A 20,861-nucleotide genomic window follows, 5' to 3' on the forward strand; every position below is an offset into this window, starting at 1 on the left:
TCTATTCAAATTAATTAGAAACCGTCAACCTGGTTATCTTTTCCGGAAATTAGTTTTTGTGAAATCATCTCGTACACACAATATTGTTGTCCCAAAGTACGAAACTTTAACGGCGTCTAGATTGTTTTTTGTTAGTGATATAAGAATTTGGAACTCACTACCAATTTCAATTAAATGCATAACATCGATTGGTTGCTTCAAAATGGCAGTTACAAAGCTATATGTGTAATATCCTCCCTCTATTCCCCTCATCTATGTTTATCTATGTTTACTATCCTATTACCCCATCAACTAATTTGTTATTTTACTTTCTTACCCTATAATTTTTGTATTTTATACTTATTTTAGTACTTGTAAGATTAAGTTAAAAGTTTTGAAATTTATATATTAATTTGCGTACAACGAAAAGACCCTGCGTCTTACTGTACCTATGAGATGTTATAATAATAATAATAATAATTAACATAAACTAGTAAAACTAAAACACAACTAGATTAATAAAAACAAATTAACTGCGTATAACGATTCATTTTACTGAACAGACTTAGCCATAGTATTCCCCAGAACTCCCCAAAGAGTTTTTCCGAGCTCTTTATTCATGTCTAGTGACGATATTATTATTATTACGTCGAAGATACCCGCGCTGCGACGTAAGAAGATATATTGTGCTAAATCAAAATTGTAATCACTCCAACCTTAGGCCATTTAAAAAGCTCAGCACTTTGGATGAGGCCATGTTCCAAATTTTAGATGGAGAAGGCAATCGTTCTCCAAGGTGTATCAATCTACGATTCATGCTTCGTCGACAGGCACATAGAATATTCTCTGGGGTTTCTTTCACCAGCCGACAAACCCTATAGTCCGTCTCTACAGAAATACCCATTTAATTAAAACCGTACGTTAACTCACAGTGTGCTGTCAGGTTGGCAATAAGAGTTCTAAGTTCAAGGTGTCTTTCGGAGTTCCTGCTGGAAAGAGTCATGCATATCTTTGATTGTCTTATTCCCTTTGACTTCCACCGGTAGGCAGCAATTTGAGATTATTCCCAGCTAGCTCCTAAGTAGGTCTGCAGTGTATCCTTTAGATGTACCACAGAAAGGCTTCACGCTTTGCGAGACAGTCAGCCCTTTCGTTGCCTTCAAACCCTTCATGCGTGACGCTATTGTGGGCTCGCAGGTGGTTCAAGAGTTTACAAGCCTTGATGCCGTTTTAAGAGACTCAAAGGCCTTTGACGCTGCCTGAATGTCCGACATAATATTTATTCTGGCCTCATTTGCCTTCTACGATGACATTCGCGAACCCAGACTTCGATTGGGAAGTACGAGCCCATGGCAGACTTTTCTGGAATCTTGGTCCAAGTACGCCATAAATTATAACGCTACCTAAAAGTGAAAAGGTGCCAAGTCCATGTTTTTTAAGTTTAGTTTTTGATGCAGAATGACAGGTAATACGAAACTACATCGATTTTTCATCTCTCGTGAAAAATTTCTAAACATGGACTTGCCACCATTTCACCCTTAGGTCACGATATATGGATGTCCGTATTGCATATTGGCAATACTAAGGTATACGTTTGTACTTAGGAATCAGGTATATTTACATGTTTGTGGCCGCCATTATACGAACGCACCGGTGAAATATTTGTGTAAAAAAGGTTGCGAAAATATTTGGAGATACGTACATATTTTCTATTTTTCGCAAATAACTATTACAAATTGTCCCGAAACCTACCAAAATCCAATCAAGTTTACCAACCTACCAAATGGACAAAAACCTACCAGTTTTGGTAGGAAAAGCCCATGTTTGGCAACACTGGTCATACATTCACATCAGTGTTGATATTTAAAATTTTTAAATTGTACCAAATTAATGACAAAAAGTGTAACTTTTTGAGCTTAATTGTACTTTTCACCATTTCCGTCAATGCATTACCTCCATTTTCCCGCAACCAAACAAAACCAATTTTGTTGTCTACTGCAGTGTGTTTATTGTTCAATTCATTGTACAGCTTCAGTTAGTGTAGGCTTAATTTAACGTAACTTATCATTGAGATCTCTTCAGCTAGCCTATAAAGTCCCACTAAGTTAAACTTAGTTTCATTCAGCTTAGAGTTTAACTTAAATTATACACAAATAAATTCTTGAATTATATTTCACATTTTTAAAAGTACACCCCGCGACAAAATGCTAAGGACACCTGGTTTGGGCTATTTATTATATTATTTATCATTGTCTAACAAAAACTATACAAATAAAGCTTTATTTAAAATATTGAAATAAAAAACAGCAGCGCAACACGCCCATTTTCATCCATATAAAATAAAATGCGAACATTCGTTATATGGAAGAAAGTGCGCAACACCGCAAACAGAAAAATTCAAAAAATCAATGGTATTTTTTAGACACTTCAAATTTGCTCCTTATTATACTGGAATGAATGGGCTACAAAAACATGTCTACAAATTCTGAACAAAAACTGTGATGAAACTTTGTTGATTTTTTTCAATCTTTCAAGTTTGGATTTATTTGCACGGTTTTTGTTAGACAATGCGCTACCATTTTATAAAAAAAAAATAATTAAACTTATTTAAAAAAATAAAATAAATACAGGGTGACCGTGTAATTTTGTCAAAGATGAAGGCAATAATGATAAAACATTAATACACTATATAGGTCAGTTCATATTAATGAACATAAAATGAGATCACTATCGATAAAATGGAAATCCTCAAGGGAAATTTTTAATTTCAACGCATGGAATTTACATACATTTGCTCAATTACTTCTATTTCTGCAGTATCGCCATTAGGTAAATTGAATTTTCAAAGATTTTTTCAAAATAAATAGCGATAAGGGATATTTCACCCGCCGGTGATAAGAAATCGCAATCACCATAACTCACATCACTAATATTACTGTTTACAACCACGTTTAAATTCAAAATTACAATTCATAATTTCGTTTTGAAGCAAATGTGAAATATAGGTATATCCATTTACTTAAATGTAAACGGATTAAGAATCAAAGTGCTAGAAGAGATTTGAGCGTTTAGTACAAAAAGTATTTTTGATGTTGAAATTGTACTTAAAATCGGCAAATTGTACTTTTGTACTTTTTAAAATTAATTGTAATGAAAAAAGTACAATTGTACTTAAAATATCAATACTGTTTCACTGGCGTGACAAAGTACTTGCTGCAGCGATGCCAGATTTGAGCGTATTCAAAGTTTTGCCGATAATAACTCTTGCGAGGGATTTGGGTATTGGGCATTTTACAAGCCTATTGGGAAGTATATATATCTGTGTTCGTATAAAATATGTCGGAAGACTGGCTTTAGTATAATGAACCATTCGCAGCATACGATTGCGAAAGACTCACTGGCGCCGAGTCGTTGAAGAACTTTTGGAAAGTAAACGTAAAAGAGGGAGTTGCGATGCTAGCAATTCAATATTCGTATGAAGTCTCATAAAAAAATTCCTTGTGGTTTAAAGAATATAGGGAATGGTACATTTTACTAAAGCCAGCCTCCCGACATAAGCTACTATTTAATAGGAACACAAATATATTCGTCTACAAATAATGTTGATTATATTAATTAAGTCCTAAGATAAGTTTATGAATCTTATCAGTGTTCTATGTAAGAACCAAAAATTAATCCCCTCGCCAATTAGAACTTTTGGTTTAAAAGAAAAATATACATAGTGCATTTACTCAATACTTTTTCTGGCATCACTGTTTGAGCATGGATGTGCTCAGCTCACTGTTGCCAAGGTCGTGCATTTTGCACTAAATTTAGTGCTTTTGGGAAACCAGAAAGCCAAAATAATTGGAATTCAATGCTTGGTGCGTTATTTAGTGATGCTTTAATTTAAGCACACCGAATGCATAGGTACATACAAGTGTATATATGTATGTACATACCAAACACTTATATTCTACATTAAGATGGAATTCATTTACAGAATAAAATGTGAGGAATAGGTAAATTAAATATGTTTTGCGTTGTTGTAAATGTATTTAAATTAATTTATTGATAAAAACATGAGGAAATGGATGTGTATATACACTTTTTACTGAATCAAAAAAATTATTAAACATGATAATAAAAACTTGGCCCTTTTGTTTTGGAAAATTGGCTTTTTCTGGTGCCCTGATGCCACACTGGCTCAGTTGTCGCAAAAGTACACATACATACACGCATTTTTACTTGAAAAGAAGTGTGTAGTGGTTAATATGTATACGTTGCCATCTCCGTACAGCTCACTTCACCTCGCCTAGCACGCTCGCGTGCTCGCAGTTTGCCCGCGACGTCAACTGCGTGCACCTATGCTGTGCATCCCTACTTTAGACATTGATTTCACACAATCAAGCCCTGCCTTAGCCACAAATCTGCGAACATTTTTCTCTGTGCCACACCACTAGTGATTTATGTACTCTTAGCTCTTTACTTAATGCATTTAACATTCTTAATTTTCAAGTTTTAGTAGCACTTAATTAGTGTTAGCTGAGTAGTCTGTAAGAATAATTTGTATTCTAAGCAGTGTTGCCACTATTAGTCTTTTCCCACCAAATTTGGTCGCTTCTTTTTCATTTGGTAGGTTGGTCGGCAAATTGCAATACATATATATACATATTTCAAACATCACTTTGCATATAAATATTTTCCAATTGTACCTTTTAAACATTTGCCAGTCATTTGCCTTTAAAAATAAGAAACCTAATTGGGTTGGCCACTGAAGGAGCAAATGTTATGGCTGTAGACTTGGGCGGGCTGAAACATTATATAAAGTGCACCTGCCACTCAATTCACCTTTGTTCCAGCTACGCTTGTAAAAAATTGCCGAAAAACATTGAGACACTGTGCCGCAACATATATATGGGTTGTACACAGTTCGTTCCTAATAGTGTCTCAAAATGTTGATGTACAAAAATGAAAAACGACGCCGCACAGTGCCGCCTAAGTGGGAGAGAATCAAAAAATTCGTTATCTGCAATGTGAACTTGTTTCGTATTTTTGTAAAGACAATTTATCCACTAAAAAGAATTAAACAGAAATTTCCCTAAAAAATTTATTGTATGCCGCCAGGAAAGCACTAAAGTCGACAAATTTTATACTAAACATTTTAATAAGCTCTTCACAGAAAAAAATATCAAAAATATATTCTTTGAAATAAAATGTTGGTTTGACGTTTCTTGTTTCCATATAGATAGTAGAGAATTGCAAGAATTAAAAGTTTGTAATAAAATTAAACACAGGGTGTCCCTGCGGTGTTCCAGAAAGACAATTTTTTTAAACAAAATTTCAAAAAATGCTAAATTTTAATGGAATGAATAAAAAAATATATGTAAAACTAGGTTATTTTTATTACTTTATTAAATAGTACGGGCTTTTAGCTTTCAAAAGAAGAAATAAAAACCTGCTCATTTTTTTGCACTTTTTGTCAGTGCCTTGAGATCTGCACGATTTGTACCATTTTCAAAAATGAAGTGTCAGATTAAAAATCTTGACCTGTGGACAATAGAAGGTTTATATTTTTTGTTGCCACCTGTTAAAAAATTCGATTGTTGAAAAATTAGATAAACTTTTTTTATAAGTTAAATGAATTATTAAGAGATGGGTATCAATCGAAATGTGTATTAGCTACATGTAGAGAGTTGCCACCTGTTTAAAAAATTAAATTCCACTTGAATTAAAGGAATTGTGTAATTGAAATGGATAGGTATCACCATAAGGGAGTCAGACGAAAGTGGATTAATAAGGTTTTAGCTTAAAAATATTACGAATAGGGCTGCCACCTGTTTGTAAAGTCGAATTTAGTTGAACTAAAGTAATAATTACGTCAAACCATAGGAGGAATGCTTTTACTTTCCACTTATTTCTTGCTAAATATGTCAAATGTTTTCATTTGTCTGATACTCATATTGACATACATATTTCAGTTACCTTATTCCCTTAATTAAAGTGAATTTGATTTTTTAAACATATGGAAAGCCTTCTACGTGTCATTTAGAAGTAAAGTATTTTGAAAACTTGTTCAATTGATACCCATATTGTAATATCTAATCCATTTAACTTATTAAATAATTTTAATAAAATTTGTAACAGGTGGCAACCCTTTTAAAAAGTACAAAACTTTATTGCACATCTACAGGCCAAGCACTACCATTTGACACTACGTTTTGAAAATAGAACGAACTATCTATATGTACGTACCTATGTAAAAGCCACAAGAACCGACATTTTCAACTTCAAACTGCATTTACAGTGAAAGTATGAAAATTATCCAAAAACCAATGGCATTTTTGAATTTAGTCCATAATTCTATTTTTGCCCACATTTTGTATGGAAGGGAAGCATAGTGCGCCGTCTACATTTTGTCACACTCAAAGGTATGTTTTTTACGCGTCTACATTTTGCAACCTCGTAGCAGAGTTGCATTATGGCAATACCTATCAAAGTTTTTTAATTTATTGGGGGGGACGTTTTCCTTATTTGCATTTGATTTGAGCGCAATGGCTGCTGAAAACAAACAAATCAAGGAAAATAAAGAACAAATATTGGCAATTGGTAATAGTTAAACACAAACAAAGAAGAATTGTCTGGCAACACCAGTAAAGTTTTGCGACGATTTTGCGACAACTGCTGGAAAGGAGTGCTCTCAGTTTGATGCTAAAAATGTCTCAAAATGTTGTCTCAATTTGGTACGAACGGTGAATACCCCAATAGTTTCTTTTCCCGCAGTCCAAAGAGGATACATGAACTGAAGGAATTTCAGGACTACTGTTCGGTAAAACCCCACAAAATCTTGGGCATATCTCAAACACGATGGCTTTCACTAGGAAGCGTTGTTTTAAGAATAGGTGAGCAATGGGATAGTTTGAAACTTTATTTTATTTCCTGCTTTTACGAAGTGCGATCTGCAGACCTGGCAGAAGGAATGTGTTGCAAAACCAAATGCTATTTTAATTTCTATCATACATTTCCCCTTAGTTAACAATCTTAACAAAGAGTTTCAAGCTGAAAGCTCTCGTTTGCCATCCTTATATGCAGCTATCAAAGCACATTATCCCTTAATTTTGAGTAGCTTTATTTAAAAAGATGCGATCAGTAACATATTATTGTTGATTTCAAAAACAAAAATAATCATGTTAAAATATCTGAAATTTTTGTTGGAACGAAAGCTCAGATGTTTATGAAAAGTCAACTGTTCTGGAATCCTTGAAGTTAAAACCAACATAATAAAGTTTTCCATAAATAAATTTAAGATTTGATTTCAAAGGTGAAGATATAAAACTTTTACAAATAATGACAGCAGCTAAGGTAGTTTCTAAAGAAGATTTACTAATTTTACCTCTTTTTTTAAATTTCCCCATCTCATAGATTGGGATCCTGATATAATAACCACGCAATGGAATTTACTGAGGCAAAGTGAGCTTGATATTTCCAGCGCTCTGGAATTGATATGTTTTGGGAAAAAGTTTATTCTATTAAATAGTTGAAGTGCAGTCAATGCGAAAGGTCGTGGTTTTGCTCGCTCCGTGTTTATCTAATTTAGATGCTCACGCGTCAGTAAAAATGCGCCTAATGCAAAATCTAAAAACAATGCCTACACTCTACGTTCTAAAAAATGTGTTTGTAATAATTCTAACAACAAAGTTCAGTCAGCTGGTTCAATTCGCAAATCTCCAGTTATCCCATCAGTCACTGTGACCGGAGAGCCTAATCCTGTTGTTGCGCCCACTGCCGTTCCTTTTAATTCTCCTTCTTCTTCTCAAATGACTGCTGCTGCTGGTGAGCCGAATGAGACTGCTTCCGTTGCCGCTCTGCTTATTGAATCTGTTGATGGAATTGTACGTCGTTATTGTGCTAATGTCGACGTCGAAGCTGCTGAAAACTCAATTTGACTACTGTACGTCGTGACTCTGCCAACGTGACTCTGCCTCCACTGAACAGTCTGGTAATTTCGTTAAATCGGAAGCTTTAAGAACATATCCTATCTTTTCGTTTTAATTATATTTTTATAATAAAGTTCAATTTAGGAAGCGCAACGAATATTTGAGACGCCGCTGTGGCTGAACTGTTTGAAATTTCGTATCCAAAGCAACAAGACAGTTCACGCTTTTGTGCAAAACAAATTTTTGCCTTTTGCATCAAAGAGTGAACTCTAGTACAAAGTTTTATTTTCAAGAGCGTGTTTAGCCATTGTTTAAAAACACATGTATGTAAATATCTACGAGTATCTACACAGCGGTAGCTTTTATCAGCATAGCACTATACTATCAACCTGCTATAATTTTTAGGATAAGGAAAATTTTTACTTACTAGTTGGAAATATGTAAATACTGTTCACATGCGAGTAAGGTTCCTCATCTATTTCCTTTGTGTATTCGTAATGTGTGATGTAGCTGTCATCCTTGGACACAGCAGATACGACGCCACTTTCTTTCATATTGAATAGCTGTCCTTTTTCGCCTTTAACTCGTTTCTTCTGCCTAATTCTACTAAAAGTTTGTTGGTAGTTGCTATTTTGCTGACGTTCATCGTTCTGCACATCATCGTGTTGGTCATATTCAATATCACTTAACTCCAACAGTGCATCCCTGTTGTTATCCTTAGGAATTATTCCGCGGTGGTGGTGCGAGTGTCGATTGGGTGGAATGCGGAATGTTTGATATTTGGGTTTATTATATGGATACTGATAGTGCTCTTGCTGGCCATGCTGAAAATGACGAGCATGTTTAGAATAGTGCATCAGAAAGGGCACATCTTTTTCTGTATGTCTGGGCGTGTTTGTATACATCAGGGAAAACTTATCTACTACTTTTGGCTTAACATCTGAGCCAGCGACCACATCGAAAAAGGTGGCGTTTCTTCTGTTTCCGGCCAGCGTGCTATTGAAGTTTTTGTAAAATTTCTCAATAATACTATGTGGGACGGCAATCGGCTTGGTAATATTGGGCAAGCGGACCAGCTCTAAACGCATTAGAATTTGATTTTTTATTGATTCTAAGCTCCTGAGCTTCGCCTTTTCACGCATTTGACATGACTGACAGCTTTCATAGTTCTCCTGTAGCGTTGAAATTGCTAAACTGTGTACACCGATGGCCTGGGCCTGTGTCGTTTTTGGGTCTGAGTCTAGCATGATGTTGTTGTGTCGATTGAGGAGATTTTCGCGACTCAAATACTTAAGACTGCTATATCGCATGGTTTCTTGCAACTCAGACGTGGAAGATGACATGGCTTTCGCCAGCATAGAAATCATTTGTAACTGCGTGTTGATGCTCGTATGGGTTGTCATATTTTGCATTCCAAGTAGCGTTACCGATTCCCTTAATATCAACGCAAGGCTCTGGATTACCGTCTTATTCTGTAGTTCATTGATGGCATTTCCCAATGGAGCCTCATCATTACTAAAAAATTTCCAATTTAATGCGCCGTGCGTTTTTGCATCCATTAGGCGAGGGATCATGTATTTTAGGCGCACATCCGGTGCCGCAAGCGGATAATTCACTGCATCCTTCATTTGAATACAACTACCCGAATGTGTTAGCAGAAAGCACCCTATTACCACCCGCCACGTAAGTGAAAGTTTGTGTTGCCAGCATTTTTGATGCTGTCGGTAATTGTGGGATCCCCAAAGCATATTCTGTTAAAAATAAAAAGAATGTACACATATAGGTATTTTGTCTTTATATTTACAAAAGCCCTTAAATGAGATTTTTGGTTTTTTAAGACGGAAAGAAAATAAATACTGAAATATTTAGATGGATACAAAATAATTAAAAACCATTTGAAGAAATGCTAGCGGGTGTATTTGACATCAAACTAGTGAAGAGAAAATAGTTTACCGGAAACTTACAGTCTTTTACTATGACTATTGCGATGTGTATAAATATAAATCGTTAGACCATCTGACATTAGGAGTTTTAAATACCTTTGAACATACATTACTTATTGTACACAACAAAGTTGTATATAAGAAAGCTTTTTCCTGCACTAAGTCTAATTTAAGCTCGTTGTACAACAGCTTGGCACATTAGATGCCTTGTTGTACAACCACATTTGATAGACGGTTTGATGAAAATAAAAAGGAATCGCCACTTCGTCGGGTTATACAACAGTTTTGAGTGTTAGTGGTTGTGTTTGATAGGCTTCATTATTGCTCTTTCGTTGGAGTAGAAACATCAACTGAAAATGAGTTCAAAAAATTAGTTCTTCATCCGCTTCAATTATTTCGCTTACAACAAGTAGAGCTAACACATTCATATCCATGTTGTTGTTGTTGTAGCGGCTACAACAACCTCTCCCATATCGATTAGTCACTCCTTCGTTGTCGTCAAGCTCAACTAACGGGAGACCCAACAACGTGCAGCTTTGATAGGGTCTGTCCATAAGGACAGGGGCGTTAGTTGAGTGGGGTTCAGTGGGCTTGCGAAGAGATGTATCGAGTCATGGGGTGTCTCTCCGCAATCCGTGCACTCGTTTGGCATATCTGAGTTTATTCTGCTCAGGTAAGAGGTTAACGTGCTGCAGTAGCCAGAGCGAAGTTGGGCTATTGTGGTCCGAGTCTCTCGAGGCAGACGAAGCTCTGTCTCGTCCACGCCTGGTGGTTGTTTGCCCAAAACGACATTTACATCTCGAGATTCTATATAACTCGAGACTGACTCCCTATGCCATTTAAGGCCTGTCGGTATGCTTTCGGGTCAAGAGGTTGCTTTATGAACCTCTGACGAAGTCCGTCCGTCAGTTCATATATATGCCTTCTGACGTGCCGTTGTGAGGGTTATGCTCCCTTAGTAGGGAGCCTCGTCGTGCAGCTGACGATCCAGCGACATCAGAACTCATCCGGTCGCTGTCCGGAGTGCAGTGTTTTCGCAAGTCTGTAGCTTCATCCACTGCGTCCTACTAGTCCCCGGCGACCATACAGGCGCTGCATATTTCGGAACTGGCAGACCAATTGCTTTGCACTTTGTCAACAACGTGCCTTTGCCATTTCTCCAGGAGCTGCGGGGAAGGGACTTGATTACCTTGTTGTGGCTTTGTACTTTATTGACAATTTCAATTGTATGCGCCGAAAAGGAGAGCAGACTGTCGAAGGTTTCTCCGAGGATTTTCGGATCATTCACCGTCGGGATTTGTTCGTCATCGACATGAATACCCGCTGCAGTCTGACCACCTTCGTCCAGGTGCTGAAATGGGTTGCTGGGGATTTTGTGGGGGAGAGGGTTAGGCTCCTTGCAGAGAAGAAGTGAGAAAGCTCGGAGAGATAACCGTTTACTTTGGAGCACAATTCATCAATTCCCTTCCCAGACCCCATAATCGAGCGATCGTCAGCATAAGAGACATTCATATCCACCGCATGTGTTGTTTACTGTTGAAAGCGTAGGCAAAAATGATGTTTGATGATAAATCGAACGACGATGTCTGAACCTTCATGGCGAAGCATGCAATCTGTAGTACGACGGCGTAGTACGACATATTATCTCGTTAATGGCCTGCATAAGGATTATAAAGGTCATGAGTTTTTATAAATGAGATGTTTAGTTTCTGAAATAAATTGTTATTTTTTAAGTTTATTAAACAAAAACCTAGTATATCTATATGTATGTATATACATACCCTGTAAAAAGTGGTACTAGATGAAATACTAGTATAGCACCACGCTTCCTTGTTATTAACACTAGTAAGCAAAATAGTCCAAATGCATGTAGGAAAAATAGTTACATAAATATTACGATGTCATTGGTTCTGAACACCTGTGGTCCATCGTTGCATGCCATAGGACCACCTATATATCTACCGCCGTTTGGGCCATGACTGAACCTCATAAGATTCTGTATAAACCGAGAATACTGTATTTCAGTATTTATTAAAGAGCTTTTTTACATTTAAATAATACAGTTCATTGTTTAAAACGTATTTTCTTAAAATTCGTTTTACTAATATTCACATTCGGGTGCCGAATAAAATTGCCGATGAACCACGCAGTGGTGCAGAAATATCATTATTAAAATATAATGATTACGTAACGCAACACCAGTTAAATACAAAAAACAATTCAGAAATAAGCGGAATAGGCCAAGGAACAATATCATCAATAGGAACGACATTTTTAGAATTTCAAGTAGAAAATATACTTATACCACATACATTTCAAATCATAAATGAAGATTTCCCTATACCATACGATGGTATATTGTACATTCAATTGTCTTTTAAATTTCCTTAAAGGAAATGACTATCTCATAATACGTCCGGGCAATCACAAACAAATACCTATACGAGTTTACCCGAATCACAAAGAAAATTCAATAATAATTCCAGCCAGGTCAGAAGTAATTAGAAAATTAAACATAAAAACAAATGAACCTGAAATATTTATACCAAACCAAGAAATTACTCCAGGAGCAATAATCAGCAACACAATTACAAATTCACAACGCCCGTTAGTCCGAATACTAAACATAAATGAAAATATCACAATAAACAATCAAAACATTTTCTATGAAAAACTGTCCGACTACGATATCCATGAAATAGACCAAAGTAACTCAAGTAGTAGAAAACAGTGGTATTAGAGAAACTCTCAAAGAATTTTCCCAAAGATCATAAAAAGGTATTAACTTAATTATGTTCAGAATATAGCGACATATTTGGCATCGATTCAGAGCCAATAACAGCAATTAATTTTTATAAGCAGCAAATACAACTTACAGATCCTACTCCTGTGTATATAAAAAATTATAGAACCCCGCACGCCCACAAATTAGAGGTAGAAAAGCAAGTGAAAAAATTGGTAGAAGATAATATAGTCGAACCTGCTACACTAGTGTACAACAGTCCTTTACTTTTAGTTCCAAAAAAAGTCAGTGCCAAATGCAAGTGAAAAACGATGGAGGTTAGTCATTGACTACCGCCAAATTAACAAAAAACTAGTTGCAGATAAATACCCTTTACCAAGAATTGATGATATTCTTGACCAACTTGGAAGAGCAAAATATTTTTCATGCTTAGATCTCATATCAGGTTTTCATCAAATAGAATTAGAGAAAAATTCCATTCACCACAAATTCATTTTCCACAAATAGTGGCTCATATCGCTTCAACGACTCCCTTATGGCTTAAAAATAGCACCAAATTCTTTCCAAAGAATGATGACCTTTGCATTTGCTGGCATATCACCAGCACAAGCCTTTATCTATATGGACGATTTAGTCGTTTTAGGATGCTCTGAAAAGCACATAATCCAAAATCTAACCGATGTATTTGTTTTGTGTAGAAAGCACAATTTAAATCTCAACCATGCACAGATAACGGCATTCTTCCAGAAGATAGCAAAAACAAAATTATTCAAGAAGCAAAAGATTCGTAGCTTTCTGTAATCACTACAGAAAATTTATTGAAAATTTTGCGGAACACTCCCGCCACATAACAAGATTATGTAGAAAAAAAAGTAAGTGCGCCTGGGCCACACTGGAGAAGTGGAACTTACGTTACATACATATCTATTTTGTCTCATAACCAATATACACACATACATCTGCTTTTGCANTTTTTTATATAAGTATGGAACTCCTCTATCGATGTATGCAGATGTATTCAAAAGCAGTAATCTGTCAAAGTAAAATTTGCAGATGTTCATGAAAGGTATGAAGTCTTCGGCATAGCCGAAGACAGCGCTGCTCTTACTTGTTTCTATCTAGATCCCTGCCTCTACCCCTGTTCATTCTAATTACATTCATGTTATTCTGTTTTCCTTTATCTTCATTTTTATCTTTATACTATATCGACAACAAAATCGACAGTAACATCCCATAAAATATCGATAACAAAACCGATAAAAATATCGATAACAAAATCCATGAAAAGTTCGATAAAAATTTCGATAGCAAAATCGATAATAATATTGGAGCAAAATCTATTACAAACTCGATAAAAATATCTATAAAAATATCCATAACAAAATCGATAAAAATATCGGTAATAAAATCGATAAAAATATCGATAGCAAAATCGATAGATATCGATAACAAAATCGATAAATATCGATTACAAAATCGATAAATATCGATAACAAAATCGATAAATACCGATAAGTAAATCGATAACAAAATCTATAAAAATATCGATAACAAAATCTATAAAAAAAATATTGCTAACCAAATAGTTAAAAATATCGATTACAAAATCGATAACAAATAGATAAAAATATCGATAACAAAATGGATAAAAATATCGATAAGTTCCGAAAATATCGATAGCCAAATTGATAACAATATCGATAAAAATTTCGATGAAAAAATCGATAAAAATATCGATTATATTATCGATAAGTCCCGAGAATCCCGAAAATCTCTAAAATCCCAAAATAGTTCCCAGATTGCGTCTCTGCGTCTCTCTTTATATCCTTTCCTCTTTAATTGCCTTTATTTTAATCTTTATTCCCCTATCTTCATCTTTACTTTTATCGGTATCCTCATCCTCCTCATTGTCTTCAGGTTTATGTTTATCATTTTCTTCATTTACATATTCCCCTTCACCTTTGCCCTTATATATGTAAGTAAAGTGTTTAAATTTACCTTGGCCTTCATTATTGCCTTTATCTTTACGCATCTTTGTTTTTGTTTTTATTTTTACCTTTGCCTTTATCCTTTTCTTTATCTATTCTTGTATTGGTCTTTTTCTAGGTGTTATTCTTTAACTTTTTATTAGCAAATTTATGTTAAGTTTATACCATATGCATACACACAAGAAGCACTTGTTTCAGCCCCAACCATTTCTGTTACACCATTTCCGTGTGCAATTTCCGCTGAATTTGCCAATTTACTCCCAACCAACCAACCAACCAACCGCCGGTAAAGAAGTTTCACTTCGAAAATGTTCCATTCGAATGGAATACAAACTGTGAAGAAGCATTCAAATATCTCAAAAATAAACTCATGTCACCTACTGTACTGCAGTATCCAGATTTTACAAAGCAATTCTGTGTTACAACAGATGCGAGCAAATACGCTTGCGGTGCAGTACTTATGGTCTGATTATGCATACTTCGCATAACTTCGCATAAATTTGAAACTGTCAGTTGAAGATCTGTTGAATGCATTTTGTATGTATTCCATTACCCAGAAATTAGCAGAACTTGTAAAAAATTAGCGATCTGTTGAGTTTAGATTTTGCCTCACGTTTTCTTAAGTGACATTTCAATTGCAGTGGTACCAATAGCAATATTTTTACAGAGATGCATGGAAAGCATATTAGGGGAGTTCACGTACGGTAAGCGTGGAATTTTCAATATTTTCGAAAGCTTATATTTTGAAAAGTTTTTTAACCAATTTTCAAAGTACGGATATGATTGAAAAAGTAATTAAAAGTCGTTTGATGTAATATTAAAATAAAAATTATTTTGTTATAAATTTGTTTTTCTTAAAAAAGTACGTAACTAACTTTATTAAAATATATGCACAAGAGCATATAAACACCTTTAAATATATGAATTATAATAAAAAAATCTTTGGTAATATCACTAAATATATTAAAATATGATAAGTTAAAAGAAAAAACCTTGGCAGGCGAACATTTGGAAAAAAATATCGTGTAATTTTTTATTCAAAATTTTTATTTTATATTAAAGTATCAATACAGTTGTTTTATTATATATGAAATGAAAGGTATTTTTATACTCTTTCTAGTAAATATAGCGTTTAATATATGTAATTAATTACGAATTTGGACAGATATTGTATTGAAAATTATGTCAAACTGCAAAAAACTTTCGTGTAGACTTAATTTGGACTACAAATATACCCCATTAAAACCTCTTAAATGAATTTTTCTGTAAACAAATCTATTTACCTAAAGAAACCAAAAATCAGCTGTTTTTGTTCACACACCGTGAATAACCCTATTGCTTCGATGTATAAGGTTGGTAGTACTGATAAATTTGTTTTCATGCGAAGCATAATCAGCCTTAAGTTTTATAAACTTGTGTTACGTTTAAAAAGTTGTGCGAAGTTATGCGAAGTATGCATAATCAGACCTTTAGCCAGGAGCACAATGGTGTTAAACTGCCTATAGCATATGCTTCTAGTAGTCCGGGAGCCAGCGACATATTTTTGTCAATAATTTAAGTTCCGGCCATATTAACTTATATGACTCGTATGATGTCGCTATGAAGCGTAGTAACGTTCCGCAGCGCCATTGTGGGTGGGTTTGGCTACGGCAGCCTCCCACGCAAACAAAAAAAATAAAAATTTAATTATTTCAGTTTTCCTATAAATGATATGAATGATAGTCAGGGTTGCCACTTTGGTAAATTGTTACCAAAATTGGTAGAAAAAATTTGGGTTGGTAAAAGGTAAATTTTTTCTCATTTTGGTAGATTTTTGATGAACTTTCTGTTCCCGATTTATTTTTCGTATTTATCTTTAAATATATTATAAATTTCTTTGCATGCTTTTTATATACTTACATACGTATAAATATATATCGATATAAGGCGAACATATCGCGCTCCATTCAAAACTAATTTTACTGGAATCCCGAGGAGCTTTTGATTGCCTAAATATTTTAAATGATTATTTAAATATAAAGAAAAATTTGACAGGTATGTAACTATGATTGTTCGCAAAAAAAATCAAAGCCATTTTTTATCAAAGAAAAAAAAATAAAAAAATCAACGGGAATTTTAAGCAGCACATTGTTGGCTACACTCAAATAGTATTTGCTTCAAAACTCCAAACCTTAAATTGTTCTAAAAATTCAGAGTAAAAAATTCGAAATTTAGACGAAAATTTTTGGAATTTTTCTATGTGTTGTATATAGTTTGAATCCTCGATTTTTTTGGATTTAGTTAAAGCAATTAAAAAATTTTACTCGAAAAATAGTGCGAATATTAAAATAAAATCACTTTTTTGAGTCAATGTATTTGTCTATAACAACTCGAGTTGAAGTTTTTTAAATAAAGAAGTTTCACTGTTGCCTTTAGCTTCATCACTTCCGCTTTTGGTTGAAGGAAATTGAGAATATGCCAATAATATGATTCAAATACCGTATAACTAGTTAAATAAAAAGTTCTTAAAAAGAGTTTTCTTATTGAAATAACTAAAAAAAAATAAAAAAAATCTACTGTTTTAATTAAAATAATTTTAAAAAAGTTATTTGTAGATATTCCCCAGATTTGGTAGATTTTTTTCAAGTGGATGGTAAATATTTGTTTTCGTCAGTGGCAACCCTGGATAGAGTGTATAGTAAAGAGTAAGAAAAAGATGTTCAGCTGGATGTATGTGGGTGGGTTATATTTCAGATGCTGAGGTGAATGAAAAAAAAATTAAAAAAAAATAATTATGATTTTAGTTCGCACGAAAATTGGTCAGGTAATAGTTGATATGATACTTAAATCAAATCAATAATTCAGCTGGTTGTATGTGGTGTTATAAGGTGTAACGCAGAAAGGTATATGAGCGGCGCTCTCAGGGCACGCGTAACTTTAATACGTCAATATGTCTTTCGCCCGCTACAGTCAGATGAGCGTTTTTTTTTTGGTTTAAAGTGATATGTGAACTATCATATAACCAATTTTCACCTGAACTGAAAAAATGTATCTATCGTATCTATCACACGTATTTACTCATGCAACTATCGTACAAGTGACGTTCATGTTAATAAATGAAGAAGTATATCAATGACAATTTTTATTTGACGTACACAATATTGTACGTAGCATATATACATAAATAAATTAAGGTTTCTTCCTCGCTTTGGTCTACTGACGAGCTTGTAGCGTCGTCATCCGAATGGCTATCAGAATCGCTTTCGGAAATCTCATCATCTCATCATCACTTTTGATCGATATATGTTTCCGTCAATGAAAGACACAACACACAACACAAAATCAGAGGAATGCCACTGTCCAATTTTAGCATCAGTGGGTCTGAGCAAGTATGAACGACCGACTTCACAGGTGGGTTGAAAAATGTCAATTTCAAAGAGGCTATTGTTAAGTTTTTTGTTGACCATTGGGCAGAAGATTACATGGTGCCGTATATAAATAATAAAACTATTCTCATTTTCGTTGTTAGTGTTTCCGACAGGGTAGGTGTGTGATGTAGTGTGGAACGATTTTCCATAATTTCAGTGTCATTTTTCGTTCTGAATAGTTTCTATTTGTCTGTCACTATTTATAGCCGTGTTAAATCGTCGTTGGTTCATAGTTAGGTACATCTCAGCGGATTATATTCTTTCGTTCTACCAGTAGTTTCAGTTCTGTGTGTACATTCCCAGGTAGAAATTAGCTGCTCATTTTATGTAAACGTTGACGCTTGCCATAAGTATATAGTCAGAGATGGTAAAATAATCCGAAGTATTGAACATCAACTGACTTATCTTAGTCACGAAGAGGCAGACATTAAGATTATTTACCACATTTGTAAATTACAAAGTGATACTAATGTTACCATTCGGTGTCCCGACACTGATATTTTAGTCATAATGCTCGCCAATATGAGCAATATAGACAAGAATATTAAGATACCGATGCAAGTTGGTGGCTGAATTAGTAAATACGTGTAACTTTAGATACATTCTTTCAGTTCAGGTGAAAATTGGTTATATGATAGTTCACATATCACTTTAAACAAAGAAAAAACGCTCATCTGACTGTAGCGGCCGAAAGTCGTTCAGTTGACGTATTAAAGTTACGCGTGCCCTGAGAGCGCCGCTCATATACGTGCTTTCTGCGTTACACCTTCACTGCCTCAGCTGAACGTTTTTTCACCCACATACAGCTAGCTGAATGTTTGATTTGATTTAAGTATCATATCAACTATCACCTGACCAATTTGCGTGCGAACTAAAATCATACATTTTTTTTTTAATTTTTTTTTTTTATTCACCTGAGCAGCTGAAGTATAACCCACCCACATACATCCAGCTGAACATCGTTTTCTTACTCTTTACTATACACTAGGGATGGGTTAGTGGAGGGTTAAAATTCGATCTTTTCCGAATTTCGAACATTGCCCAACCATTCGATTATTCGATTCGAAATTTGGTGGTGCAAATTCGATTTAGTTCGAATTTTCCAAAAAATTTTTGAAGTGAAACTTCTTAACCGAGTTCGGAGATGTTTGCGTTAAATATTAAACACCATGTTATAAAATCAGTATCGTTCGTTCGATTTTCAAAAAGGAGGTAGGTGTCAAATGAAAGGGGTTGCCCTGTAGATGTGTAATATGGTATGTAAGAAAATCAAAATCAAATTATTTAATAAGTTAAATAAATTACCCCAATATGGGTATCAATCGAAATGATTTTGAATAAACTTTATTTTTTAATTGCATTTAAGAGGGGTGCCACCTGTTTGAAAAGTCTAATTTAGCTAAAGAAGTGTTATGCTTAAAATACTATGCAACAATTACAATATTTTTGAGGTGCTTGAAGAGAGTGGTCACCTGTTTAAAAAGTTAAACTTAAATTACACTGTAGGACAGCCCAAACCAGCCCGGAATTTGTTAACATTTTCTGAAAGTATACCCATCCAGTAGTAAAACACTCGGTGGATTTGCGAAAGTTAGCTCGTATTTTTATTTCATGACCTACTAAAGTTTTCATGTCTCGGCCTAAGTAGTTTTCAAAAAAATAGTTAAAATAAATGTCTGAGCGAAATTAAAGTATAAGACATATATAATAAAATTTCATGGGAAATATTTTCGTAGAACATTTTAACCTATTAGCTCCCGCCTAAAAGGGTAATTTTGATCCTTACTTCAATAAATCCCGCAAAAAGCAAATTTGGAAGGTCGTTAGAAGACTGGTGTACTCTAGAAAATTATTCTCCGGAAAATTTTACTGGGGGTCTTCTCAGGCAAAAGCTTCGTGCTACCAACGTAAAAACCTCTACAAATTTAAAATAAAGAATCAACAAAAAAGGTCTTTATTTTTTTTTTTTTTTTAGAATAACAGTTCCTTCTTGGCACAGATTTTTTGTCTTGATGCATCAGATCGAAAAACATGTATTTTTTACTTGCATCCCTAAGACAAATGGAGTGCCACACACAGTGATGGCAAATTTACTCAGAAACAAGAAAGTTGAAGAGTTGATATTTTTGGATGTAAATATGAAATTCGATTTTTTCTAGACAAATTCGATTTTATCCCAAAGACAAATGGAGTGCCACACATACTGATGGCAAATTTAGTCAGAAACAAGAAAATTGTAGAGTTGATTTTTTTGGAAATAAATATGAAATTCGATTTTTTCTAGAAAAATTCGATTTTATCCGAATTTTAGCAACACAAAATTCGATTTCAAAAATTCGCAATTTTGGAGCTAAAATTCGATTATAATCGAATATCGAATTCACCCATCCCTACTATACACTCTATCATTCATATCATTTCTAACAAAACTGAAATAATTAATTTCTGTATGTCCGATCAGTTTGTATTTTGTGAAAATTTATTTGTGATAGGCTTGTCTGATCTCTTTTATTTAGTGTAAATAAACCGAGGTTATTTCACTTACGGCCCAACGTTTCGCTAATCTTCTTAGCATCTTCAGGGGCGTGTTTATTTAATTATCTGTTACAAAAAACATAAATACATGTATGATATTAAATAAAGGAACAAATAAACATATATACATATATTCATAATTACATATAAAAATCACGGTAGAACAACTAAGATATTAAACACAAAAGTACTCACAAACAATTCGTCATTAAATTAACTAAATCTACTAAAATCGATACCATCTTCTGTGGTAGTTTTGTCTAAACTAAAAACTAAATTTGAATTTTATAAGCATAACAAGTAGGCGGCAGAAATGTCATCGGTGTCTTCTTTTTTGTTTATTGTGTTTT

General features: G+C 34.3%; 1 protein-coding gene across 9 annotated transcripts in view; it reads right to left on the bottom strand.

Moving 5' to 3' along the window:
* The window catches only part of myo (growth/differentiation factor myoglianin), a 152,483-nt gene that overhangs the window by 89,770 nt on the left and 41,852 nt on the right, over positions 1–20,861 (bottom strand). For 8 of the 9 annotated variants that reach the window (XM_017634885.1, XM_017634868.1, XM_017634839.1 and 5 more), the window contains one exon: positions 8,323–9,646. In XM_017634885.1, the coding sequence (XP_017490374.1) occupies positions 8,323–9,646 (1,324 nt within the window). Of the gene's footprint in view, positions 1–8,322; positions 9,647–12,290; positions 12,296–20,861 lie in introns of those variants that run through there. The other variant, XM_017634875.1, reaches the window with a different exon arrangement.

Source organism: Rhagoletis zephyria, unplaced genomic scaffold (assembly GCF_001687245.7).
Source record: "Rhagoletis zephyria isolate East Lansing unplaced genomic scaffold, Rhagoletis_zephyria_1.1 Rzeph_scaffold_00117, whole genome shotgun sequence".
NCBI classification, from domain to species: domain Eukaryota; kingdom Metazoa; phylum Arthropoda; class Insecta; order Diptera; family Tephritidae; genus Rhagoletis; species Rhagoletis zephyria.